We start from the raw sequence: 25,889 nt of genomic DNA, 5'->3' as shown, positions 1-25,889 counted from the left end.
CCTGATCTAAGTCGAGGGGCTTTGAGTGTTCCCTGCCAGTATGAATAATTGTGAATAATTGTGGGTCTTTAAGCTTACCTGGCGACAACCTGACACATCCTGACATAGTGCCGATGTTCCCGGTCTATTCATAGATGCCGGTGGCTAGGAAAGTCCCATGCTTATGTCAGATACTCCTTGCTCGTCATAGGGAGGGGAGTTTACGCAGACGAGAAAGAAGACAGTCAAAGACGAGCTCTTGAAGTGCTCTTAACTGCCGGCAGCCGGACATTTTATGTGACTGACGGCAAAAAGGTTAAATATCGATGCAACTCAATGGTTACCAAGGAATGGCCCCTCACCGTGTTTTGTAACTAAGGACATCAAAAGGTAATACAACCCCTGTCATTAGCACGAACGTACTGTTCTCCATGATGTACTCGCAAGGAGGCAGTCATTTGGAAATAAAGTGGACTTGGGATCGTGACCCTTCAAAAAGAGGCTGCCATCACAGTTGTTTGGGTAATATCCTAATCGAGCCATATGAGTCTAGGCCAAGCTCCAAATGCCACGGGTCATATTTTATTTGATCGTGGGTAGCCTGTCTTCGCATCCCAGATTAACTGATTCCCTCATTGTATTCTCTTATCGCAATCATTCTTGTCTCGGGTGTGAATTATACTATATACCTGATGGGAGTAAAAGTTCACTGCGACCGCGTTCAGTGACCGGCCAGCTGGGAACTATGACCTACCGGGAGGGTAGTTTACGGTCAGGGAAAGGCTAGTGGGGGATAGGAAGCTCCAGATCCTGGATCTGGTGGCCTTTAGCACATCCAGACCCTAAACTCTCTCACCAAGGAACCCTAATCGGCCAACTGGAATTTTGGCATCCTCATGCTGAGACGACGCTGAATGAAAGCCACATGTAGGATGCAGCAGCAATGGAGACAGGAAGGTGAACGGTACAAACATTTATGTTTGAATTTCAACGGATGGGAGATACAGGGCATTACATTGAGTATCGAAGGTGCACGGGAGTCCCGCGGTTGATGCTGCAACCTTTGATACTAGTAGCACTGGTTGTCGAGCCTATCTACCAAGGCTACTTACCTGGAGGAGCTTAAAGAATTCAGATGAGACTGGAATTCATATGTTGCAGGTGTACAAATGACATCGACTTTGTGATCAGCATCCATATCCCTCGATGACTATGACACAGTTCGATGTGACGCTCGGACCTGCGCTGGGCGGGAACGAGTGTCTTTTCATACTTGTGTCAGGAGATATAGGAAGTTACCCGCTAACACCATTCCTTATGCCTCTAACAACAAAGCCCTCCTCGGTTGAGCTTAATCCGATGGTCTTCTGTTCTCGGGTCCGATTTTCCGTTCCATCCGTCCATGTCCTTCCATGTCCGTCGAGTTTTGCTGGTGCGTGTTTATTTCTATTCGGGTTGACTAATAATGTGGTATGGCTTATTACATGTATCCGCGTGTTTCGTTCCGTGCGTGTTCACATTACATATTACTTATCTGCCTCGTTCCATCGCTACAAGTCTCGCCTACAGGTTCCAGAGACTCACGCAGTAGGATAAAATCTCGCGCGTTACATACAGTCAAGTACTTCCCTTCCCTCGGATGCTATCCCTTGTTTCGCAAAGTCACTTAGATGTTCTTAGTATTTTTGACCAATTGACAATCTTTGACTCTCTTTTACTTGAACCCGCGCATTTCTCGACCGCTCCGAGAACGCGCATCTAAGTTCCTCACCTAGGCTCTGTGCGAATCTGTACCGTACACGGGTTCAGACTAAGCATTCCATACCTAGTTATACCTCGGCTATAACCCTCGTCCATACCTAGCCGCTACCCGTGGAACCGCACATTACCTAGTAACCTCTCGCTCTCGCTCATTTCCTATCGTGCCTTCACCGGGCTCGGGCTCTCGCCTTCGCTCTTACCGTCGGCTTCACTTTCTGTTCATCGCATTCGTTCTTCTGCGTTCCACATCTACTCCCTTCGCATTTTACTTGAAGGAAGTGCTTCATAGCAATCCTCTTGGGTCGATATAGCACACCCGCACTCAGTAGGATTTTATTAGTGCTCTAGCTTGCTTGCTGGCCAGTCACTATTCCTTCTTCACATCGATTTACCAGGAAAGGACTTGAAGTGCATCATATTGTTCAGAGTGGGGTTAGAGCCACGTCCTAGCTCAGCCTGCCACTGGTGGAGGCCGGGAACATGTGTGAGCCATGGTCACGCGGACCCTTCCAGTCCCCACCATAGTACTTGCGCATCCAAAGAGAGGCTTGCAGCCATCGCACTGACATGCATAAGGCGGCAGACACCTCCAAGATTCTTATGGAGATTCGAGAGGCAGAGAAGAGGTTGGTTGCAGGTTGGGAAGGGCTTTGTGCTTGTGTCGCTAACTTGCAGGGATGCTCGAGACATGAGCTCGTGGTCAAGTGTTACCTGTAGGGGTTAGCAAGAACAATTTAGATTACCGACAAGAGGGCAGATTGCTTAGCTACTGGCGAGAATCCATATGTATGTCAGCGAGTATAATATATACAAGGGCTTTGCTTTGTCGCCCGATGGCACAACAACAAACAGCGTGGGCAGCTCAGCATCATGTTGTGCTGCATCTACCGCAAGCGCAGCCTTATTGGCTGTAGGTTGAGCTCTGACTGTCAGCATGGCCTTTACCTTTCACATCCACACGACCCTCATTAACCCAATATGATGATCTTACGAAAGACGGTTAGTATGTTTGGGGTCCAACAAGAAGGGAAATTGTACATCAAGGTCGACAAACCAACTGCGACTATGTCCATGGCCAAGGCTCTGATTTGCTTTACAATTTTGTCTGAAGTGCATGTAAAGATGATCCTCCATCTCTTTCTTTCCTAGTGTATCATCCAAAAATCTGACACCACACTGCTTACACTGGGTGGGGGTAATTGATCATACAACAAATTTAAAACATTTATTGGACATCTGATGGTAGTGAAAGTACGAGGGTGCTAAGATAATACCATAGATTACCAATGTCAGCCTCACGTACTCCTGTGACATGCCGCCCACGAAGCACAGCAATGATTGCAGCTAAAACCCAGATGCCACAATTGTGGTTGTTGGTTTGAAGAGGTTGGATCTACATGACATGAGACTAGTTGGACTCATCAGGTGAAGAGACTTACATTGAGTTGTCGAGTCACCCATCCTTTGAGGTCAACAGGAAGGTGATACTGATGTTTGCATGCCAGTAGAACGAGCCGACCAATTGATTTCATTATCTCCTTTTTGTAATTCATTTTGTTATTCAGATGTTAATAATAATAACACACCTTTACATCGTGTTTCCAAGGCTTTTGATTCCCAAGGCTATTGAAGAGGTGCAACTCTTTGGAGGGCAGGTAAATGGCACAAAATACCCAATGCCCAACGCAGGAGGGTCGATGTATAGGAAGCACCCATATGTTCTTCTCCCAATAATGCGTCCATGAACATTGATGCCAGATGACTTCGTCAGGCGCATTGTATCGGATGCGTGGAAGATCGTGAGTGGAGAGTATCACGCAAGAGACATTAGGAACTTTGAGTTCGGAGTAGAGTAGAGCAGCGCAACTGTTAATGCAGACGTCGTTAAGATATGCTGTGGGTGAACGGAGAATGTCAATGTCTTTTGGTTCAAAAATCTGATGGGGAAACCCGTCACAAGGAGGTCGGACTCGCGCTGTAAGGGTGCCAGGCATGACAATGTTCGATTCACAAGGTGGAATGTAGTCATCGATCAGAAGATTCTGGAAGAACAGAATGGGTTACAAAAGCCAGATTTAATTTAAGCAAGCGACTTTACCTCAGAGACATCCCACTGGAGAATGTTCACATCGACAATGTTGCCGAAATTTGTGGTGTCATTGGCGTCGTCATGATCTAAGGGCCCCATATCACCCTCCAGAAGGTCTGCGAGGGCAGCTTGGTCTGAGTTGACGTGTGGTATATCTTCAACAAAAGTTGGATCATCGTCACCCTCTAAGTCCGGCGATTCTAACATGGTAGTATGGGTCGAGGTGATGGTAGTATGTAGAGAGTTGCCAGAAATGCCAAGAACAATTCGTTGTGCTTTGTTCACCTGGGCAACAAACTGTGTTCCATATATTAATACGTACTTCCAGAATAGCGAACAGCGAGTTCGAGTGCGGCCAACTCTTTTCCAAAAAAACGGCACAGATTATCTGCCTCAGTGCGAAGTCGCAGCTGTTCTTCTTGGCAGTGATCATGCTTAAGAAGCGCGCGTATGCCATCCCTCGCCTCACAATCCTCCAACCACCGGGGTACCTCACCAACTGAAGGGGTGATCCACACATCTTCCATGAGTGTGGGATCAGCACGCAAGTCTGCAAGCTTCGTTGGAAGAGGTGACGGTAGCGGAATGCCAGAAGATACATCATAATGAGATTCCAACTGCTCGCAATATGAGTTAAACTTTCTGATGGCAGTCATGAGCGCGGGTTGCCGTTTGGCTATGGCCTTCCTCGTCTGCTGGTGAAGCTTAGTTCCTGAGAAAATTCTGTTACATTACATGCGATGCGAAGAGCAAACAATTACCTAAGGCTTGTTGAGCGCCACCCACTGCTCGGTCGAGCTTATCCCATTCGAAGAAACTGGCAATCGCCCGCTTGTGTATGTTCATTTTGAGGTCGTGAGCTGTAAGCAATATTCGCACAAACTCCAGATCAATGCTCTGGAGCTCGGGAAATTTCTCATGAATGTTAAGAGATGCATAGAGGGTTTCCACTTTGTCTATCAAGCGGTCATGTCCCCTCGCAAGACTCTCAAGAGCTTGTATTGTGTCGTTGGATGCCGATTCTTGGCCCAAAATAGATTTAGCGGCCTGTAGTGCCCTGTGTGAGGTGTCGAGGTCGGCCTGTAGGGAGAGGACAGTGTCTAGCTCTTTCTTGAGTCGAGCAGGTGCATCTGGGACAAGGAATTAACAAGTCCCAACATCAGACGCGAAGACACTTACGAGTGCATATGGACAATTGTGACTTCTGTTGATGGTGCCATTGTGACCGCAGTTCTTCAATAGGAATTTGACATTGAGTGAGGGTTTCTTGCGCTACAGCTCCTTGGTCCTTGATGCCGCGTCTTAGACGGCGCTTGATCCAATCACCAAGGTCCATGCGCATCTCTTGTCCAATTGCAGTTGCCTGACGATCAAACAGCCATATTCGACGTTGGCGCTAGAGTGAATTTAATAATAGATAGAGAGATACAGAAATGACGACACACAGAAGACGACCTTTCGATGCTGATCAGCCGAACAAACCGCGACCACAGTCTTTCTGTACCTTCTCTGTCAGACAAGCCAAGACCAATGCACATCCTCGGATTGTATACCAACTGGCAAGCCCACTCGTGACCATAGGCATGCATGGCCGTGGTGGCGAAACGGAGACAGTTGGTCACATCTTCCGGCAGAATCTCATACTATCAATAAGCCAATTAAGTAATAAATATTGAAATAAATGTTGAGTTTACCTTAGAAAGTGATCGCGCAAGGACACAACCGATGTCATACAGCAGAGTAACAGTAGCCTGGGGAGGCAGCAATGAAAACAAATGTTGGAGGAGCGCGATGGAATATTTTTGCTGCTTGCCAGGAGAATCTATGTTAGCAAAAAACAATGGAATATCATGGCGACAAATGAGGGCCATAACCCCCGTATCATCAAAACTATCCATAGCAGCTTTCTGTTTCTTCCCATCAGCTGCTTCGTAAGCACCCTCACACAGGTTGATAGCTTCATCCAGTACAAGGGGGTTGCATGCCTTGGGGGTTCGTTTACGCTGGGCATGAATTCGGTGGCCCACCTCATCAACAAACCCTTTGGGTAGAAAGTAAGTAGGTTCATAAAAATGCGGGCAATCACCCGCTGAGCACTGATGCTGGTGATGAAAGTTTTCATCAGTCGCAACGTGTATGTCAGCACCTTTTTCAGTTAGTCTCCCGTGGAATATTCCACCAAAACACGCAGGACATCGCTGCGCAAGAACTGATGAACACCGGCCTCGGTGTAGCACTGGTGGGAAGAAGACGGTATCGCTGGGATCGTGTGATTGATGACTAGATGGTAGGTCTCTGTCATGAGAGATGGTGGGGTTGCAAGATGGCGAGGAAGTGCTAGTAGCGTCAGAATTAACTTCAGGTGATGCTTCTTCGAATCGTGTAACCTGATCCCGGCATCGTTTGAGAAGGTCTTCGATTTGGTGCTCGACTTCAATTTGGAGAATGTCGTACCATTGCACCGCGTGGCCAAGGCCGCGACGAAAAGGTTCTCGTATTTCGTTGCCCTTTAGAAACACATCATTAGTATTCACGTAGTGTACTAAATAAACTCACTTTAGAATCTGTCAATTGGAAGCCTCTACGGAAGTAATATGTCTTGAGAGCGCATGTGAGTGCATTAATTGCATCGCAGGAACGCTCAAACAACGCCCGGTAGAAGGACAGTAATTCAAGGGAAACTGCCATTCGAGGCTGCAAAGGTGCTGTTGGGAACAAGCCGTGGTGGATAAGAACTTGGGGAAGGGAAGAACACTGGCAGCTCAATGCTTCAATAGTTTCAAATCCTAGTAAACCGTCAATATAAACATCTTCTCTGGTATATTTTCCAGCGCTCATGGTCTAAAAACAAACATAGAAGACTTGTCTGTTTTGATGCGCACTGCAGAGTCCCACATGCTGAGATGACTTTCTGGATTTTCTCTAAGGGTTTACCATGCGTTCGCGCGGAGTATTGGAGTTGGGCTCTGATGAGAGTAGGAATGAGTGTTGACCACGAGCTGTATAATGTTTGAGTCGACCTGTCGGGCCAAATACGACGTTTCAGGTCTTTCAACAGCGCTTCCCCTGGGCTGAAGTCCGATTCTTGTTCTGGCACTAACATTTCCACATCATCTGTGACAAAATTATCAACGGGATCAGGTACCGCATCTGTAGCACTGAGTGGAGGTGGGAGAGATGGTTTCGAGGTGTTGCTATCTGGATTCATTAGTTCAGGGTCGTTTGGCCTCTGCACCAGGTAGCTCTACCAATGTTTGCGTTGTCATCTTGTTTCGGGGCTTCTGTGGACTGATGGACTGACGTCCAAGTCCAAACTGACTGCGACAACTAGGATGAGGTCCAGATGACAGTGACGAGGGCATACTGTAGAAATTGGACCTAGATAGTTAATTCTAATTGGTGAATTTCAGTCTTTGGCGGTTCAAAAGTAGCCTGTGAAAATTCATTTGAATCAGTTTCGAATTTCGTAGGCTTCTGAACAGCTTCAAACACACCGAGTATCCTCAGGGTGCTTTACGTTGATTGCGGTGGTTTTCCGACATTATACATGACTTTATATGACTTTATAACGAAAACCTTGATCCCACTCAAGTTCGACCGACCAAAGACAGCTTAGAGACTGACCCGGTCACTGCTTGAGTACTGCTCCATTATCAGCCGAAGACAAGTAATGAATGTAAAGCAACATATGACCATGTGAAAGCACCATAATCAGCATGATTGATAGCGAGAACTCATCAGTTCATTGACCTCAATGAACTTTGAGCGTCGTCCTCGCCTGCACCCGTGACAGCCAGTCATATCAGCCAACGCCCATGTCAGTTATGTACATAGCCTATCAAACAACCACAGGCGTAATATATCTTTCACATCTTCCATTTTACATGTCGATGTCAATTAGTGAGAAGTTCCTCTGAAGTAAACATAACTTATGTGTGGGTACTGCGGATCTGTGTGTATGGGTCTGTTGTCCGAGTCTATGTATGGATGCATCAATGATAGGGTGTTTGAGCGGAACAATGTCAATTGAACTGACAGTTGGTAGTGGTGATCAAGGATTATAAGGTTTGATAGACATTGAACGGAGCCAGCTACCCATTGGGTGTTGTCGGGTGTGCCCAATAGAAGGAGGTCAGATGCGCATGAGCGAGATTCTCAGAGGCCCATTCTGGTTGCAGCTAGTTCAGGATTCTGCAGGTTATTTCGAGTTGACAACGTTGAAGGCTTGATGCGGAGTGCGAACACTTTATCGGTTTGACCATTGTGCCATGATCCGTTACAGGAGATACCAACAAGGACTAAATCCGCGAAGTAGCATGTAGCTAAATAGGGTTCGGCATATCTCCTCATACAGTAGAATGTACATCATACGCACGAGCATTAGCAACTCGGAGATGACGAGCTCGTGGAGCAGTTGGCTGGTGAGAGGCAATTTGAAGGACACACCGAATGGGTCCAGGACGCTATACATTTACCATGTGGATAACGAATGATAACTTGTTCAAGAGATGGCTCGCTCTGGATATGAAACTTGAAGAGTGGGGAAAAGATAGGAGACGACTTGCGGGATGGGAATAGCGGAGTATGGACCATAGTGTTATATCCAGGAAGAAAGTGGTTAGCGGAAGTGATGATAGTGGAATGAGGTTGGGACATGCAAATTCATCGCGAGACGGACGGGGCATACAATTACAATGAAGACTGCGTCGGAAAATGGTGTCCAATCGAGACTGGGCACGGAGTAGAGGCAGTTGTCTACCTACCAGACATGACCATGTTCGCGACTGCTGAAGGCACCTTCACAATTGCTGATACCGGGGTGCACCCGGACATTTCGCGTTCAGCTGCAAAGCTCTTTGAGTATTTGTAGGCGAGAGCAACATCCTAGAGGTTAAATTGATCTGGTAGTTGATGGTGCACCCATGATTGGTGTGTAAGGGTTAATACATCGATGTAGATCATAATTTGCCTCCCACTGATCTATACTTTTTGACAATACACTAGGAGCAACTATATGTGCTCGATCTCCCATCCTTCCTCATACAAAGCTCAGTAGCCCTAGAACATTTCGCACGAGGCTATGATCATGGATCATTGTGCCCACCAGTGGTGGTGCCAGTGGCCCTGGAGCATTTCGCAAGTGGCTATTGTGCCTACCAGTGGTGGCGCCAAGGCCACGCAAGAGGTGCAAAAGAATATTAAGGGGCATGGTATTAATAGATGGTAGAGAGGTTGGGTCTCTTGGACCACTTTTCCGTGACATAGAAAGTGGGTCTCTTAGACCCTTTATTGGTACCGAAAAGTGATGCCTGAGGTGACAGCACACGCCTGTTTATTCCCTTTCAGGAAGGTCGATGCCTGCCACCGTGAGTTTCTGACCGAAACACAAAATTTCACAGATCAGTAGATTAGAATCAATCTGCAAACTAATCAATTGCAAAACTAATCAATTGCTTACTTTTCAGAACTAACCACCATGCAACAGGTAGTAAGCACAACATCGTATTGCCGATGCCTCCTCGCATCAATCACTACGACCAATGTAGTCCCTGCACCTCACAACCAAAACAAGATGAACCAGGTCCTGGACGAAGAACTTGACGGTAACGTTATGTGGGAGGAAAAAGTGCTCCCCCGAAATGTTGAGTCCGTCATGGACGCCATCTTCGCTCAATCAGATTTCACGCCAGAGAGTATCGGTACCATTATGTATCAACCAATTAAGTCTAGCTCAGGGAGGAAAAGTACCGGAGTGCCTGTGTTCATACCTGCTGCCAGGGGCGCGGGCGGCACGTGGCAATTGGATAGGAAGAACATCCAACCAAGGAGTTTGGTGAGGACTTCGGCTAGCAGGAAGAAGATGCCGCATAAGAAGACGAAGCTGCGTTCGCAGACAAGCACGGCGGTGTCCGCGCTGACCGACACAGAAGTGGAGGGGTTGGATTCTTCCCTGACAGCACCTGACACCAACAAGAGCTTCAACGCTCAAGAATACAATGACAAGAATCCGAACAACAAGCGAGTCAAGACATCGGCAACAGCAGAAGGCAGATGGACCCTGCTTTTCAATACCATACAAGCAGCCATGCATTCGTTGTACGCGAAGTGTGAGCCCATTCAGTGACATACCTCCTTAGTTACTGGCCAGCCCACCTTGACATTTCTTCCAAGTGATATGGGCCAGCCCACCATGGGCCCACATTATATGGGTATGTCTATGCCTCTGTGTGGGCCCCACTGGTATCGTGTACCCAGTGACTATGGGTGGGCCCATGGGTCACATTCTTCGAGACATTGGAGTGGGCCCACAGGGATTTGGATAGAGGAACATTGTATCTACAGGTGGGCCCATACTATAGCAGAAAAGATATTCCTACTGTCGCCAATGATTTGCAAGCGGCGAAAACAAATAAATATCCCGCTAAATGACGGCCAGTAAATGCAAATTGAAACCTCAGCCGGCGGCGCGATTATCATTGAATCCAGGCAATGCAGATAACATTCTGCCCATGGTTTTCGGGGTTTTGGGTACATCATTGTCGGCGGTGTAATTCAATGCGGCGCACTCAAAGAGGTATATCGGCAGAATAATTCAGATATATTGGTGGGATAAATAATACTGTCGGCGGGATAAATAATATTGTCGGCGGGATGATATTGAATTTGATCAGGTTGGCAATGCCATCGGCACGTCCATACAGCTGTGACCGAACACCAGCAAATAAACGGCCATTTCGTCCATTGGTGGGCCCACATTGGTTTCACGGATGGGCTTGGCTCCGGTATCCGAGTGGACGGGCAGGCCCATGCTCCTGTACCTTCGGTGTGGGTGGGCCCAGGTGATGTATGTCTGTAGGCAGTCGGCCCTCACGACAGCCAATGGCTTGGATGGGCCCATCCTTCTGAGGTATGTGGGAAGGTGGGCCTACTACAGTAACATCGGTGAGATAGTGCGGCCATCCACATGCATCTCGGTGACTACAGGTGGGCCCACCGGAAATTTGACGCATGTGTTAGGCCCTGCCCCAGTTAGCGCACGGTACGGGCAGGCCACGGCAGATGTCACAACGGCCACAAGCGGGCCCGGCCAATGACTTCCTCCTTCTGCATGGGCCCGTGTAATGTCCGCTGAATAGCATGGGCCCATCCGTGAGTTCCGAACACAGTGGTGGGCCTTGGACATGGCTGAAATGGCCATGGGTGGGCCCGGGTAGTGACATTCCCCATCAGGATGGGCCTATGTGATGTCCAATGTCGAGCATGGGCACTACCGTGATTGCGTAAAGCACTGGCAGGCCTGGAGCCTGCTGCCGTGCATACGATGGGCCTAGGATGTGTAACCAGGCAATGAGTGTGGGCCCAAATACAATCAGGCAAGCGGGATGGGCCCACTTTCGATAAGCACCATATAGTAGCAGGCCCATGTAGCTGCCGCAGACACCATTCCTATGATTTACCGGCGACAAAAAGCTCAAGCATGGGATGGAAATCTGGATGACAAGCCTGGCGAGACGCTTGGCGACCTTATGCCATGGAGCCCGCCAGAACTGGTGAAAACAATTTGCAGACATTCTTGCAATAGCTCTCTGGTGGGCAGGACCCGTGTGCCTGGACCATATTGGCAATGCGCACATTGCATGTACGCGGCGAGCACGGGTCATGACATTGGCGGGCTGAATGTGTGGGAAAGCCCAGTTCGCCAGGAAAACAATGTTATTCTGTGGGACTCCAGGTCTATCTATATGGCATGGTGAGGAGATAAGAGAGCTGGAACAATTTTACCCAACAACATTATATTTTACAACAAATGCTAGATATATTACTTTGCAGACAGAAACATACATGTATAGACAAGTACAACAGAATTATACCAGCAGCTGACCTTCATGAGCTTCCTCAGAATCCTTCATGGCTACTGATATCTTATTATATGGCCTTTGAATTTTAAAAACAGATAGTTACATATGGTATATAACTTTGAAAATGGGTTCCCAACTGGTACCTGAACCTAACCTACTTACAAAATACCCTTACAATATTTGCTATATTACCTAATACTATTGGTCATATGACTACATCTTCCAATAATTCTTTGGCCCTGGTAGGCTGGATAGGGGTCTGGAAAGATAGGGGTCTGGAAATTTCCAGCTGAGTTTGAAATGTGCAAATAACATTCAGCACTATGGATGTTGTACCTACCCCTAGCCTCACACCCATACTTCTAATTCACTCATTTCAACTTCTGGTACATTCATGTCACCCAAGGATCAGTCTTTCTCAGAACAACTTGCCTGTGTGCTCAATGAAACCTTTTCACAGAATAGCTTCTTTTTTTGTGAAGTTAACCAGTCACCTCAGCCATCTGGCTTGTCTGCATCCCCACACCTGCCAATACCAGCACCTACTCCTCCTATCCAAGATGATGGCCAATCTTCCACTATGAATCAAAATCCTTCCTCTCCTTCACAATCTCATAGCTTCTCCTTTGCCTTGCAACAACTTTTTAACAATCTTGAGCCTGATGGGGTCATTCAAATCATAAGGCAAAGGAGAAGCTATGAGATTGTGAAGGAGAGAAAGGATTTTGATTCATAGTGGAAGATTGGCCATCATCTTAGATAGAAGGAGTAGGTGCTGGTATTGGCAGGTATGGGGATGCAGACAAGCCAGATGGCTGAGGTGACTGGTTAACTTCACAAAAAAAGAAGCTATTCTGTGAAAAGGTTTCATTGAGCACACAGGCAAGTTGTTCTGGAAAGACTGATCCTTGGGTGACATGAATGTACCAGAAGTTGATATGGTGAAGAAAAATGGCAAGGAGAGGGAGTATAGGAATGCAGCAGCTACTGTGACATAATCAATGTGTGTGAAACTATGAAGGCCTCTTTGGTTTTAATAAGTGGACAGCATCAGGAAAATGCCAACCCACTTAATCTGCCTTTTTTGGACTTTTCATGTCTTTTCAAAAATGAGTGGCCTTAAAATCAGTTATTTTTCTTAATTCACTGCCTGGTCCCAACTTGAGTATCAGGAATAGTTTATTATTATTTCATACTGTTACAATGATTGGAGTTCACAATTTGTAAAGATCACCACTTCAGGAGAAGGTTTGAAAATACAAATAAATCAAAATAATCAGCACTCTGTGTCACTTACTGGTAATAAATTTATGTTTTTATGTTTTTGAACATGTCTCTTAGGTTAATAAAACATATTGGAACACATAAGTTTGGATCAGGCAGTGAATTAAGAAAAATAACTGATTTCAAGGCCATTCATTTTTGAAAAGACATGAAATGTCCAAAAAAGGTGGATTAAGTAAGTTGACATTTTCCTGATGCACTGAAACTTTGAGGACATCTCGATCCTGGAATATCCGGCCCATCTGAACATCCGGCCCATCCAACCCATCCAACCCACTTGCATGTATAATAAATATCACAGTCACAACTTACCATGTGACTCACAGCGCCACCACGCATGTTGTGGCTGACACCGTGACCAACTCTCAAGAGCCTTTTTAGAATAGGTTGAGGCCCAAAGGATGAGGTGGAGAGGACATCTCAATCCTGGAATATCAGGACCCATTGTAGTATTCATTCAATTATGAGTATGTGAAATATATAATATGTAATGACATACAAAAGAATTATAAAAAAATGTGTGAAAATGGTAAAATAATTGAGCTCGCTGTGTGCAACAGTGAGCACAAAGGTTTTGGCAATGCACGCAAGCGTGCTTACCTATTTTGGTTATCATTTACATGTCACTGTCGTATCAGGTACATGGGAACTACACGTGATGCTAAGTCAGCCATGGGTTGGATGTTCGGATGGGCCGGACATTCCAGGATCGAAATATTCTGGAAACTTTTCACTGTCTATAAACTGTTTAAACTGGGTAGTATACATCTACTTACTGTTTACGTCTATTTACTCAAAAAATCATAGACATAAACTAAACAGTTGGAGCCTTACTAGGCCTTACTTCTAGGACAACAACGGTGGGAATCACAGGTGGGGAAGAGCATTTGTGATTACTGAATGACCAGTAATATCTGAAACAGACAGTATTTGTAATTGTAGCATGAGATAGACATGAGTCCATTCAAGGACCGGTAACATAGTATTAGTGAAATGTAGTATATAAACTGTAACATCATTTACATTGAATTCAGTCAATATAATATTCACATTCTACTCTAAAGTCTACAGCTACTTTTACACAAATGGTGTGGTGAATCACATATACTCCCAGCAGATACTATGCATGACCATCAACTGTCAATTGACACTCGTTTATCATTTGCTCCAAATCATTGTTTATCTGTTTATTCCCACCACCAGAAGGAAAACACCGCATGTCCCCCTTGGGTTCCTATTCCACCACATGCAGAACGCTCGTGATGCATAGCATCTGTTTAGTGTTAAATTACTGGAGTTTAGGAGAGCTTCTCAATATTCTACGTAACCGTAATGTATACAACGATGTTGAGCCATGCCATTCGCAATAATATTATTGATCATCTTCCCACACACTAGGACTACGGGGAAGGAATAGAGCAGTACATACTGCGAAAAGTGCAATTGTGATCATGAAATAGTATACCAGCCACGCATGATGCCCTTCCTGTATTGAATAAGAGAAGACCGAAGCTGCAGACGCCGGGCCGACGATCCTCGCTACCGAGGCAGCCATCTGCGCGATTCCATTGGTTGCTCCGAGCGAAGCATGATTAGGAGAGGCGGCTCTGATAAACAATGCCATGGAAGCTACGACTTCTCAGTAAAGTAAAACGTCGGAAGTGTTGGATTGACATACGGTAGCACATGATAAAGCTAATCGACAGCGCAAGCTGAACGGCAACACCCAACCACACCGCCATACCTATGCCATGGGCTCGGGCCAGAGCGTTGATCACTGGAAATAAAATGGCGATGGGTATGCCGGAGGTAACGCCGGCGATATGGATAGCTCTTGCACCGAAGTGATCATGCAAACGAGCGAAGAAAAGTAGCTGAAATATGCCATGTGCGACGCCTTGTGCTGCAAGCAAAGCGCCGATGCGAGGGGGGTCAAGGGAAAGACCACCAAGTTCGATCGGTGTCGCACAGAAAACAGGTAGGATCGAATTAAACGCCATATGATACAGGGCCATGGTGATATAATTTGCTGTTACGTTCAACACTTTCGGGGTAAGCAAAGCACGCAACGAAAGCGGCTTTGATTGGACTGCGTCAGGATCCGCTGCACCAGAATCAACTATAGCATTGCTCGATGGCTGGCGAGGTTTGTGTGGCTGTCCGAAGAATCCTCCCTTAATCAGCTCCCAAAGTGATGTCCTGGTAGAAGTGCTCTTGTAACCACCTTTAATGTGGTCCAGATATGGAGTTTCAGCGCCACACTCACCTCTTTAAGACGGAAATACGTGACTAGCCAAGCTGTTGATGCAAACAATGCCGGAATAGAGCATGGTAGGAGATATGGGTAGGCTTTCAGGAGTTTTGACCGCCCAAAGATGCTAGGGAATACATCTGCTGGTCGGGAGAGCGAGCCGCCAATGAGTGGTCTAGATGTCGTGAACTTCAGTGAAAAAGAAAATGCAATACGTATCGATGTATGCCTACCCGGCTGAGTTTGCGATCATCCACGGAATTGGTACATAACCGTATGCCTCAGGCATATTGGTCATGTCAGTGATGTCCATCACCATGGTCTTGAGGATAGCATTGCTCGCATCAAATGCTCCGCAGACAACACGACTGGTCAAGAATATCAGTGATCGATGATCACAAGTATTAAGTTGAACACGCTGACCTAATCACCAGATCAAGGAAAGTCTTCGACAACCCAAACGAAAACATCGAGACAGAAATTGCTAATAGAGCTATCAGTATCACAGGTTTGCGCCCGACGTGGTCGGACAGTTGACTCCAATGAAAAATAGTCAGTGCATGAGCTACATAGTATGACGATTGCTCGGGGAATATTAGGAACGAATGAAGGGGAAGGAACGACGAAGACATGCTTACAAGGATGCCGACATAACGACCAACTTGAGACTCCTCTCCGTGAGTCACTCCAATGTCTCTAATGAGCTTAACAAAGTTCCAATTGTGGTGAGATATAAGTGTAAGCAAAGGGAATGCACTCACTTGGGGAGTGAACGGGGAAAGGGTCTGAGAAGAAAGAGGATCTAACGTCTCCAAGAACAGTACGATCGAAAATTGATCCCAGGGTAGAGGTGTCTTAGTCGTTGGCTGCTCTGGTCGTTGGAGAAGAGGTGTCTCCTCATCCTGCCGTGCAATCATGGTGGTACGATGGAATAACTCGGATGGAAGATGTAGCTCATTTTAGAATGTAAACTTGTTCCAATGCAATGCAGCAAGGCGCGATCACCGGGTGGCATGCTGTGGCATGTTGACTTAGGACTAGCTGAAACACGATCATTAATTTTAAAAGATCCCACGCGGCTGCCTAATCTCATTGGCTTGGTAACCCTCACGTGCACGGTTGTGTCCATGCGAGGTGAGATTAGATAGAGCAGAATCAACGACATTGAACGGTTTCAAGTGAGGACATTACTTACAACGGTGCTACAGCATGGCGGTAGTGCACTGCTTGTGATGATGCATTAACTTAATACGTCTAGCTACAGATGGCTGCGGTATCCATGCCTATCGCGCGTGTACTTATTTATTATCCGCAGGCGATGAATGTGACCAATGGTTCGATGACTTTTCGGCGGTCGCTGCTAGCTCGTCGTGATCAGTCTATATGTGAACAAGCTCAAAGTGTTAGGCTCGGAATTACAAACGTAAAAGCAAGTACCTCCGTTCAAGTTGCCCCGTATACGGTATACTCAAGAACTTCTACTACTACAAGCTAGTACTACCGCTACTGTGACTCGAGATAATCGGGGGTATTCAATATTGGCTTCGGTCGGAGTTTTCATTCATGGCTGAGACATCGCGCATGCGGCCACAACTAAGTACTCAAAATGACCATGATGTATCATGAGGCCAGCGGGTGACAGGCACGAGGAGAGAAAGGAATAGCTGACGTAACAAAACTCCGACCAAATTGAGCCGAGCGGCCAAACAAGGACCCCGGAGTCTGTGACCGTCGTTCTTTGTGTTCTTCGAGTTCAACGAGCAGCTCGTGATCAGTCTCCGGTTGGATGTTTGTTCCCCATCACTACTCCTACTTTACAGCACGCCACAGAGAATCTTTCTTACAAGACTCGTGACAATCAGGCCACTATCGTTCGCGCACATGTCATTCGCGTTCAGACAACTGATCGGCATGCTACAATTGCATGCATGTGTTCTGAGTGTCCAGCTTCGTCTATCGGGCGGCACAGAGGTCAATCCAACAGCGGTTGGGCTGGGTCCGAGCGTTAGCTCGGTTTGGACGCTGGCGAGATTGCCGCCGGGTGGGCGGGAAACAAACTCGACAGCGGATTGTCGGATGACCATTATATGTGATAAGATAGGCTGCTAGATACGATGATAGGTATGTATGTACGGATATTCGAGATATAATCCAATATGACATGAATGTGATTATAGTTGCGACGATAATGGGAGTGGAGGGAGGGCGAAAATACGAGAAACGAGCGAGGAAGCTGTAGGTACGAGCGAGTGGGATGTGTGATACGGAGAAGAAACAACGAAGAGAGAGGAGCCGAAAAACTCTCGCTCAGCTGGACGTGTGGTGCCGGTTCCTTCCGGGCACTCTGGAACCGGCACCTTTCACATTGTCAGTAATTTCATTGTGTTCCTGCTTTTACAGAGGCCCCGGCGACATTTATCAGACTTTGTAAGTTATTGAATCATAGTCCGGCACATGGTCATGACCATGCTGGATCAAGATCTACACCCGAGTCGTGAGTCACGCAACTTGGGCTCCGGACGACCATATACTACCCCTCGCAGACCAGTGGCAGTCTACCTCTACACTCGAAGCAGCGATGGGAAAGAGCCTGGGCTTTGCGTGCTTCTAGCATTGCACTAATATTAGTAGTAAGTTCTACACTTATTTACGTCCTGGCTTATAAAATGGTCATCAACAATCATAACATTCACCCGCATGATCAAGTCTCCAGAGTCTTTGCGGGCCCCGTGGCTTGAATATTTTACTCGCAGTTCTTCTTAGGCAATGTGTTATCTTTTGGAGGAGGATCAAAATGTGCTTTATCGGTGCCTCCTCTGTCGTTTACTCCAACGCATTCAACCTTTAAGTTCCGTTTCTGAGTCATAACATCGGATCCAGGAACATCCTTAGGTTGCAGTTCACGTATACGGATTCAGAACCCATTATGCAGACGACGACGATCAGCGAGGGCCATACGGACTTGCATCATTCGACATTTGACCCCCATCACAATCTCAAAGAGAGCGACAAACACAACGAACGAATTGAAGTGCGAGTGGGGTCGTCTGCAAGTGATTCAAGAGCAGTATCTATCTCTGACCTGAAATCCCAAACGAAACGTCAGCGGCTGCGCGCACGAGTGCAATTTGCGACAATCTGTGGGTCAATGTACCTGGCCGGATGGAATGATGGGACAACTGGTCCATTGCTCCCTCGGATACAGAAAGTGTATGGCGTAGGTGGTTTCAAACACCTGCAGTTCTCTTTTAAGTTTACCTTCCTATCGTCTTAACAGTTGAATTTCATTGTCGTATCCCTGATATTCGTGTTCGCATGTGTTGTAAGATTTCACTGCAGCGTGCAAGATTCACCGATCAGTCTGAATTACTCGATAGGGTTTCCTATCTGGAGCATTCGCAAATCTATATCTAGACGGCAGATTCGGTTTTGGAAAGGCAAGTTCATCTTCGATGATTTTTACGATCTCTGAGTCGCGCTCCGTGCTCTAGGTGATTGTGTTGGGTGAGGGCAGATGATTGCAAGCAGGGGTCACAGTCGCCTTATCGTTGCTCAGGAACTGCGTGTCAGGTTATAGCATACGCCATAGAGGCGGGTGCTTTGCCATTTCCTGCATTCGTACTAGGTTATGCCATGAATGGCTTTGGATTGGCTCTTCAGGTAAGTTATACAAGTGCGATGGATTATACTGCCCGGATAGACCTTGAAACTAGTTCACACAATCAAATGGTTTTGTGGCCAGTCTCAAGGATAAACCCGAGGTGAAAATGGGGATCCTCCATGCGGTAAGTGTCGTCTTGTCCGTGAACTCTCGATTTATCTTGCTATTGAAAGGTATATGGTATGCTGTACCTCCTTCATAACGTGACGGATGTTCCTATCTTCACTTTTCAGGTGCTGGTGCTTTGTCGTCCCCTTTGGCAGCAACACAATTTGCTCAGCTTCCGCATTGGTCATTTCACTACCTGTGCAGCCTTGGTATTGCGTTCATGAACACTGTATTTTTGATTGCAGTCTTTGGATTGAAAGCACAGGATGGTATGACAAGTACTTATATTATTGAGAAGATTGCTAAGCATCTCACAGAGTGCCTCGCTCAGATTGGACAGCCAGCAGGCGAAAAGGGAACGAGTGAACAAAGCCAGTTCAGCCAGATATTGCGGCTCAGAGAAGTGCACCTCCTCGCCTTCTTCATTCTGATATATGTAGGAGTGGAGGTCACTGTGGGCGGTAAGTATACATCTTAAGTGAAAAAGATATTCACCCAGAATATTACTCCAGGCTGGATGGTGACATACATAATCGACGTGCGCGGCGGAGGTCCAAGTTCGGGATATATATCATCAGGGTTTTTCGGAGGTAAGCCTTTCCAGACATGCTAGGGGTTCGACCGTTGATTTGTAAATAGGTATCATGATAGGACGTGTCGGTCTTTTGTGGGTGAACAAAAAGGCAAGTCTCTATCCTATTTATAGCACACAACATAGATCCCCAAGGTCACAGGTTGGGGAACGTCGTGTCTTGTTCATTTACGCCATCTTGGCAATTGGGCTGGAGCTAATAGTATGGCTGGTGCCTTCGATCATTGGTGGAGGCGTTGCGATCTCCATAATTGGCATAATTTTTGGGCCGATGTATCCCATCGCTATGATGCACGCAGTACGAATTCTCCCTGAGTGGCTCGTCACAGGTAATCTCATGTTTAGTAGCACGAATATGGTCAGCTGAAACCTGAATGTAGGGGCAATTAGCTGGATAGCAGGCTTCGGGCAGGCAGGTTCTGCGTTCTTGCCATTCTTAAACGGTGCCATTGCAACGAAGATGAGAATCAAGAGTTTACAGCCATTGTGGGTGTTCCTTATAGTTATGCCTGTGCTTGAGAAATTGATGATCGGTGGCACGAAAGTCTCATTTCGATGATGGTGTTAATGATCGTCTTATGGGCTTTGATGCCGGGAACTGCTAGGAGAAGTCAATGATATATGGTCCATTGGCTATGTCGTGTGGAGGGTTTGACATCTGACAGTGGACCTATCATGACCTCATTATGAACCACCCCCTGAGTGTCAGCAAATTCTGGCAAGTTTTACCTTCACTTATGTGCCCAAACTCGAGCTCCATATTCGCGTTATCCTCAGCCATTTGTCTTAGATAATTGAGTCGATTGAAACCAGTCCTTTGTTAAGGTGAAGTAAGAGTAGGAGATCGACGTGTCGGGGAAAGGGACAAGATCAATCTTCAAGAGAGAAGATCGAAACAGGGCCGTTCGTAGAGGGTAGCGAGAACGAGTTATTTTTTGAGTTGGTGTGGATGACGGAATGCGACCATATCGGTGCACTCTTCTTTGCCTCGGCTGGTTCCAGAAAGCTATCACCGCCAGTATACGGCGGTCACGACGTCGACCTCGTAAACGATTACTCGATGGGTTCCCTATGAAGTAGCCTAGGTCCAATTCGTCCAGCCGCAGCTAGCGAATCACAGCCTCTGAAAACAGGCCCAGATCTCGCAGTCACTGAAGAACCCTTGGATAACGCAATCATAGGGCTTAACTTAGTCAGACTTTGGAAGAAGCGTTCCAGGGGTGTTCCATTACCTTGATTAAGTATGCTCGCAGGCATCTCTCGTCCCTTCCTCTTCCATGGACTCCAATAATATTGATCGTTGCGTTTTCACTCTGTCGTACATGTACTTAAAATACGCGAGCGTGAGAAACACAAGGCATCGAGTGCCTCGTGTCAATTGAACGCGGCCAAACATGCTACGCTGTTGCAGTCCGCTGCCACCATCTCCATCTACTAATCTACGAACCAACAATGAGTGAAACACCGCCAAAACCAAAACCAGGCTCACTGCGCGACAGGATCGCCGCATTCGAGAATGCTAACAAGAGTGCAGCGCCTGCCCCTGGTGGGCCTGCACCACGCCCAAAGCCCTCGACCCTCCAATCGTGGAAACCAAAGGTACCTTCACCACCTCAGTCGCCAGAATCTGAGCGTAAGACTGCGGGGATGTCTGCATCAGACGCGATGGAGAGCATCGGCAGAGGCGGAAGTCTCAAAGAGCGCATGGCTGCTCTCCAGGGCAAGGGTGCGTTTGGCGGCGGCACCCCGCCCCCGATCCTCCCCAAACCTGCAGACAAACCAAGGTGGAAACCACCGCCGCCAGTATCAGCTCCTGAAGATCAGGTTCTTTCACAAGACGAGGCGATTGATGCCCAAGGGTCCTCTCCCCCTGCTACGGGCGATCCTGATCCTACCGACCTAAAAGGCGAACACGAGGCTCAGCAGGATGCCGCTGAGATTGAACAAGATCCGGAGGAAGAAGAGAGGCAGCGCCGTGCTGCGATCGCTGCTCGCATGGCTCGTCTGGGTGGTGCACGTGTTGGCATGGGCCCGCCTCTGTTTTCCAAGAAGCCAGCTCCCAAGAAGCCAGTAACCCCTCCACCTCAGCCTAGGCAGGACGAGGAAGTGATCCTCGAAGACTCAGAGGGTATGTTATGCCATCTCTAGTTTATTGTATGAAATAACGCGTATCTTAGTGACTCCACCTCCTGCGGAGGCTATAAGCCCTCCCGCTGATGTCAAGGAAGAGGCGCAGACTGATCCAGGTCATTGTTATGATCACTGCTCTTAAGTCAGTATTAATGAATCTACAGATTTCATCCCTGCCCCTACGCACAAGGACTCCGACTCTTCCTCGCTCTCTTTTTCAGATTCCCCATCCAATGCAGCAACTACTCGCTCAATGCCAGTACCCGCCGGTCCACGTCGCGCAGCTCCCCCGCGCAAGAAGGCGTACAAGTCTCCTCCGGCATCCCAGCTCCCAGAGGTTCCTGTGCCTGCTGCGGCAGTAGAAGTATCTGAAGAGGCCCCGGACTTTGAACCCACAGAAGAACCCACGGCTACTACTGAACCGGAACCTGAACTAGAGCCAGAGACCAGACCATCTGTTGTAACGGTGACATCACGAGAAATAGTCGAAAGTCCAGAACAAGTCCCAGTCCCATCCGCAGAGCAGATCCTCGTCATCGGTGACGTACAGAAGGAAATTGGTGAAGTAGGCGTGAGTGTCGAGCTTGACACAGCCGAGGTGGACCCCACAGACAAGCTCGAGCAGGAACATTGCCGTGTCGATGCCGATGAGCCTGCTCAACAAGACCAGGAGGAAGAAGAGCAGGAACAGGAAGAGCAGGAATATGAAGAGCGTGAGCAGAAGGAAGAAGACGAAGCAGAAGAAGAAGAAGCGCGTAGGCAACGCGTAGCTGCTAAACTCGCCCAGATGGGCGCGTTTAACCCATTTTCGGGACCTCCTCCTGTATCCTACCAGGATTCCATACCCTCAACTACTGCTAGACGTGACTCGATCACCATTCAGCCTGTCTCGGTAGAAGAACCTCTCGACGTTGATGAAGCAACTCCCTCTCCCCCTGCTACCCATGTTTCGCCCCAGTCCCACGTCGAGGAAGAACTAGAACAAGCCGAAGAAGCAGGAGAAGTAGACGAGCCCGCTTCTCGTGCTGGTGAATCCTAATTTTACCACCTGTACTCATGTTGTAGTGTATTAATCGATCTTTGGTTGCTTTTTTGTACCAGCCGAGTTCGACCATGGATCTCAGCCTGACTTGGGGACAACTCGTCGCGTGCTATATCACGATGAGATGGACGAACAAGAACGATATGATGGTTCGGAACAGCTTTTGAATGAACCCGAAGCTTGGGAGCCTGCATCACAATCGCACACTCTAGATACTCCTCCACCACCGGCAAATTCTATCTCACAAGAATATCAGCCCGGCCAGGGTGATCCGAATGAACTAGGTACAAGTACCGAGGACGAGGAGACCGTATTTACAGATGCTGTTGACTCAGCACCAGATAATGCACCCGAGTTCCTTCAAGTTGCACCTGAAATAATTCCAGACCAGCACCAGGACGACGACGAGATGCCCCCCGCTCGTATCACACGTTCAGTTCCACCCCCACCTGTCAATTTTTCATCGAAGCCTTCGATTACACCATCATCCCCACCGCCACCTCCCAAACTGCCGTATGCGCTCCAGGCTGATGAAGAAAGGCCCGAGTCGCCTGCACCGCGACCTGTGCCTCCCCCTGTGAAGAGTGGTACGTGATCATTGTACGTGCATAAAGTTGACCTGGCGCTGAGATCATAGTTTGTTAGTTAAAGCCGCTGTGGGGCCACCTGCCACACCCCCTCGCGTCGCTCGGCGTACGAGTGCAAGTGTCAGGTCTGCGGATATGGAAGAGGAGCCGCCTTCCCCACCCCCTCGTGTCGCTCGGCGTACGAGTGCAGGTGTCAGGTCTGCTGATATGGAAGAGGAGCCGCCTTCCCCATCCCCTCGTGTCGCTCGGCGTACGAGTGCAAGCGTCAGGTCTGCAGATATGGAAGAGGAGCCGCCTTCCCCACCCCCTCGTGTCACTCGGCGTACCAGCGCAAGTGTCAGGTCTGCGGATATGGAGGAGGAGCCGCCTTCCCCACCCTCCCGCATCGCTCGGCGTACGAGTGCAAGTGTCAGGTCTGCAAATATGGATGAGCCACCTTCTCCACCCCCCCGCATCGCTCGGCGTACCAGTGCAAGCGTGAAGTCTGTGGATATAGAGGCTCCACCTACGCCGCCGCCTGTGCCGACCTCTCCTCGCCCTTTGGTGCGCAGACCGACTTCTCCACCAATAATCACCGCACTTCCAATTGTTGTTCCTGTGACGACGAATGAGGAGGATCCTGAGCAAGGTGTGTTGTTGTCGGGCTAGTATCGTGGCAACTTCTGATAGAAGTATCCTTTGGCAGAGTTCTCAGATGGTGAGACACCCTCTCAGCCTCAGCGAGTTCAGGAGCCTGAAGAAGAGGATGATGATTCCGTGCGCAAACGGACCATTGCAGAGCGCATGGCGCGTTTGGGCGGGATCCGGTTTGGTGCACCACCAGTCCCCATGCCACTTACTCGACCTACTTTTCCTCGTGCACCTCCCCCGACATCTATCCCTCCTGATGAACCTGAGGTTGATGTCAAGGAATCTGAGGAAAGAGACAAGACAGTAGAAGATGAGGCTGCGAGGAAGCAGCGGATCGCCGCAAAACTTGCAGGTATGGGTGGCATGCGATTTGGGATGTTGCCGCCCGGTGCGGGTGTAGCACCTGCCACTGGTCGACGACTTGCACCAAAGCAGGATGACAGTGAGAATGAGGACGCCGCGCTTCCTGTACCCGCACCCGCACGTCGGCGACTGCCACCTGTTGAGATCGATCCGGAGCAGGAATCCCGCCAGACATGGTCGGAAGACGACGTGCGTGCTGAAATGGAGGATAGCGAGGTCGAGGAGGCGTATTATTCAGATGCGGATGTCAGAGAGCCGGTTGAGGAAGAGGGTCCGCCCTTGCCTCCGCCCCGACGGTCGTCTTTGACGTTGAAATCTGCAGAGGTACTCCCGACCCCTCCTCCGCGTTCGCCCCCTCCTGTTGGAAGACCTCCAATTCCATCCATCCCTGCTGCTCTGCTTAATCGTCGCTCTAGTGTTGCGACGGGATCGTCTTCTAGAAAGTCCTCGGTTGACTACTCCAGTGCGACTGAAACTCCCGTACAGAAGCAGCAAACATACACAGCCTTACCCTTGGAAAGGGACTCATCAGATCCTGGTACTCCATCAGAGTATGTGATGGTGGAACCTGAACCAGAGACTGAGGAAGAGCCTGTTGTGCCTCCACGTCGCCGCTCCAGTCGTGCCCCTCCTCGCTCGTTCCCTCCGCCTCCGCCTCCCTCCGCCATCGACCCTCCTGAACAGATTACTAGCACTACTCAGTGGGAGCTCCCGTCGATCCCCCAGGCTACATCTGAATTTGGCGATGAAACGGACCTAGCTTCATCCAGATTCTCAGAAGACTCGACGTTCCATGGATCCACTTCACCAATGCGTCAATCCGACTCTCGCCGCACCTCAGGGCAGACTGCTCGTCCCGTTGATCAGCAGCTCAGCGCAGACGATCTCATGGTGCTTTGGGGAAAAATTGGAGTGCAGGTGGTGGAGTCTGCGACGGGGTTGTTCGAGAAATCTAAACGCTCGCTTGTTGGCGACGGTTCGTACGCGGGATTTGTAAAGGCTGTTTTAGCTCAAGTTCCCGATGCGCAACGCGTCTCAGGGGAGGGTGAGGATTGGGGGTACTCTATCTACGTGCAAAGTGCCGGCTCGGTGCAGCGCCGCGTTGCTGATATCCTGCCGGGCGACGTGATCGCCTTTTGGGACGCGAAGCTCAAGGGCCACAAGGGGCTTCACACGTATAGCCAAACTGTTGGCGTAGGGGAGAACGGCCCGCTTGTAGGTGTGGTGAGCGAGGTGGAGAGTAAAAAGAGCAAAGTTCGCATATGGCAAGCGAATCAGCATGTCGGTCAGCAGGTGAGTTTACTACGAAGATGGGCGTGGAAACCGAACAACGCGCTGACACCGAAGGCTACGCAGACTGTGGAGAATGTGAGTTATAGGTTGGAGGATCTGAAGAGTGGGGTTGTTAAGGTGCGTTATCTTCTTTTGTTTGATTGAGGGCTTTGCTGATCCAGTTTTTTTCTGTGTTGCGATGCTTAGGTGTTTCGTGTCATGGCCCAAGTATGAGCAGCTTTGTATGTACGGATGTTGTAGGTGGATTGGATCGTATAATA

General features: G+C 48.3%; 10 protein-coding genes across 10 annotated transcripts; 5 read left to right on the top strand and 5 right to left on the bottom strand.

Moving 5' to 3' along the window:
- Positions 1-2,550: 2,550 nt before the first annotated feature.
- F5891DRAFT_936818 (uncharacterized protein) lies at positions 2,551-2,928 on the bottom strand (the record flags this gene model as incomplete). Its single annotated transcript, XM_041374064.1, has 2 exons — positions 2,551-2,662; positions 2,732-2,928. Coding segments are annotated over 2 exons (309 nt in total), but the record flags the coding sequence as incomplete, so codon positions are not given.
- Positions 2,929-6,382: 3,454 nt separating this feature from the next.
- Positions 6,383-6,574, bottom strand: F5891DRAFT_908086 (uncharacterized protein; the record flags this gene model as incomplete). Its single annotated transcript, XM_041373582.1, has 1 exon — positions 6,383-6,574. A coding segment is annotated over one exon (192 nt), but the record flags the coding sequence as incomplete, so codon positions are not given.
- Positions 6,575-6,665: 91 nt separating this feature from the next.
- Positions 6,666-6,857, bottom strand: F5891DRAFT_911525 (uncharacterized protein; the record flags this gene model as incomplete). Its single annotated transcript, XM_041373632.1, has 1 exon — positions 6,666-6,857. A coding segment is annotated over one exon (192 nt), but the record flags the coding sequence as incomplete, so codon positions are not given.
- Positions 6,858-9,006: 2,149 nt separating this feature from the next.
- Positions 9,007-10,152, top strand: F5891DRAFT_1223707 (uncharacterized protein; the record flags this gene model as incomplete). Its single annotated transcript, XM_041369467.1, has 4 exons — positions 9,007-9,195; positions 9,315-9,317; positions 9,376-9,936; positions 10,001-10,152. The coding sequence occupies exons 1-4, from the start codon at positions 9,135-9,137 to the stop codon at positions 10,150-10,152; spliced, it is 777 nt and encodes a 258-aa protein (XP_041226702.1). The 5' UTR covers positions 9,007-9,134.
- Positions 10,153-10,496: 344 nt separating this feature from the next.
- Positions 10,497-11,739, bottom strand: F5891DRAFT_979682 (uncharacterized protein; the record flags this gene model as incomplete). Its single annotated transcript, XM_041376913.1, has 5 exons — positions 10,497-10,754; positions 10,824-11,066; positions 11,101-11,437; positions 11,462-11,567; positions 11,712-11,739. The coding sequence occupies 5 exons, from the start codon at positions 11,737-11,739 to the stop codon at positions 10,497-10,499; spliced, it is 972 nt and encodes a 323-aa protein (XP_041226701.1).
- A 2,405-nt stretch (positions 11,740-14,144) lies between these two features.
- On the bottom strand, positions 14,145-16,242 carry F5891DRAFT_1030174 (major facilitator superfamily domain-containing protein). The gene is made up of 7 exons (XM_041361559.1): positions 15,985-16,242; positions 15,862-15,927; positions 15,647-15,807; positions 15,457-15,591; positions 15,239-15,398; positions 14,651-15,185; positions 14,145-14,601 (listed from the first exon to the last, which is right to left on the bottom strand). The coding sequence occupies exons 1-7, from the start codon at positions 16,138-16,140 to the stop codon at positions 14,345-14,347; spliced, it is 1,470 nt and encodes a 489-aa protein (XP_041226700.1). The 5' UTR covers positions 16,141-16,242; the 3' UTR covers positions 14,145-14,344.
- Positions 16,243-18,149: 1,907 nt separating this feature from the next.
- F5891DRAFT_950984 (MFS general substrate transporter) lies at positions 18,150-20,202 on the top strand (the record flags this gene model as incomplete). The annotated part of the gene is made up of 11 exons (XM_041375003.1): positions 18,150-18,440; positions 18,501-18,545; positions 18,601-18,664; positions 18,780-18,883; positions 18,937-19,012; positions 19,118-19,261; positions 19,310-19,453; positions 19,505-19,582; positions 19,632-19,923; positions 19,975-20,070; positions 20,130-20,202. The coding sequence occupies 11 exons, from the start codon at positions 18,150-18,152 to the stop codon at positions 20,200-20,202; spliced, it is 1,407 nt and encodes a 468-aa protein (XP_041226699.1).
- Positions 20,203-21,048: 846 nt separating this feature from the next.
- Positions 21,049-21,459, top strand: F5891DRAFT_914210 (uncharacterized protein; the record flags this gene model as incomplete). Its single annotated transcript, XM_041373676.1, has 1 exon — positions 21,049-21,459. A coding segment is annotated over one exon (411 nt), but the record flags the coding sequence as incomplete, so codon positions are not given.
- A 348-nt stretch (positions 21,460-21,807) lies between these two features.
- Positions 21,808-22,811, top strand: F5891DRAFT_1030163 (uncharacterized protein). Its single transcript, XM_041361558.1, has one exon. It carries the CDS (start codon positions 21,968-21,970, stop codon positions 22,751-22,753), a length of 786 nt encoding a protein of 261 aa, XP_041226697.1. The 5' UTR covers positions 21,808-21,967; the 3' UTR covers positions 22,754-22,811.
- A 2,083-nt stretch (positions 22,812-24,894) lies between these two features.
- On the top strand, positions 24,895-25,773 carry F5891DRAFT_951123 (uncharacterized protein; the record flags this gene model as incomplete). Its single annotated transcript, XM_041375016.1, has 2 exons — positions 24,895-25,629; positions 25,693-25,773. The coding sequence occupies 2 exons, from the start codon at positions 24,895-24,897 to the stop codon at positions 25,771-25,773; spliced, it is 816 nt and encodes a 271-aa protein (XP_041226696.1).
- Between the last annotated feature and the right edge of the window lie 116 nt (positions 25,774-25,889).

Source organism: Suillus fuscotomentosus (genome assembly GCF_016647785.1).
Source record: "Suillus fuscotomentosus strain FC203 chromosome Unknown F5891scaffold_23, whole genome shotgun sequence".
Taxonomy (NCBI): domain Eukaryota; kingdom Fungi; phylum Basidiomycota; class Agaricomycetes; order Boletales; family Suillaceae; genus Suillus; species Suillus fuscotomentosus.
The sequence above is the reverse complement of the archived record's forward strand: the minus strand, read 5'-3'. Positions and strand labels throughout refer to the sequence as shown.

Coding starts and splice junctions, on each gene's coding strand:
- F5891DRAFT_1030174 (XM_041361559.1), bottom strand. CDS start 16,140: ATGATTGCACGGCAGGATGAGGAGACACCTCTTCTCCAACGACCAGAG. Junction 15,808..15,861: donor GTCGTTATGTCGGCATCCTT/GTAAGCATGTCT, acceptor ATATTCCCCGAG/CAATCGTCATACTATGTAGC. Junction 15,592..15,646: donor TTCCTTGATCTGGTGATTAG/GTCAGCGTGTTC, acceptor ATTCTTGACCAG/TCGTGTTGTCTGCGGAGCAT.
- F5891DRAFT_1030163 (XM_041361558.1), top strand. CDS start 21,968: ATGCCAGTACCCGCCGGTCCACGTCGCGCAGCTCCCCCGCGCAAGAAG.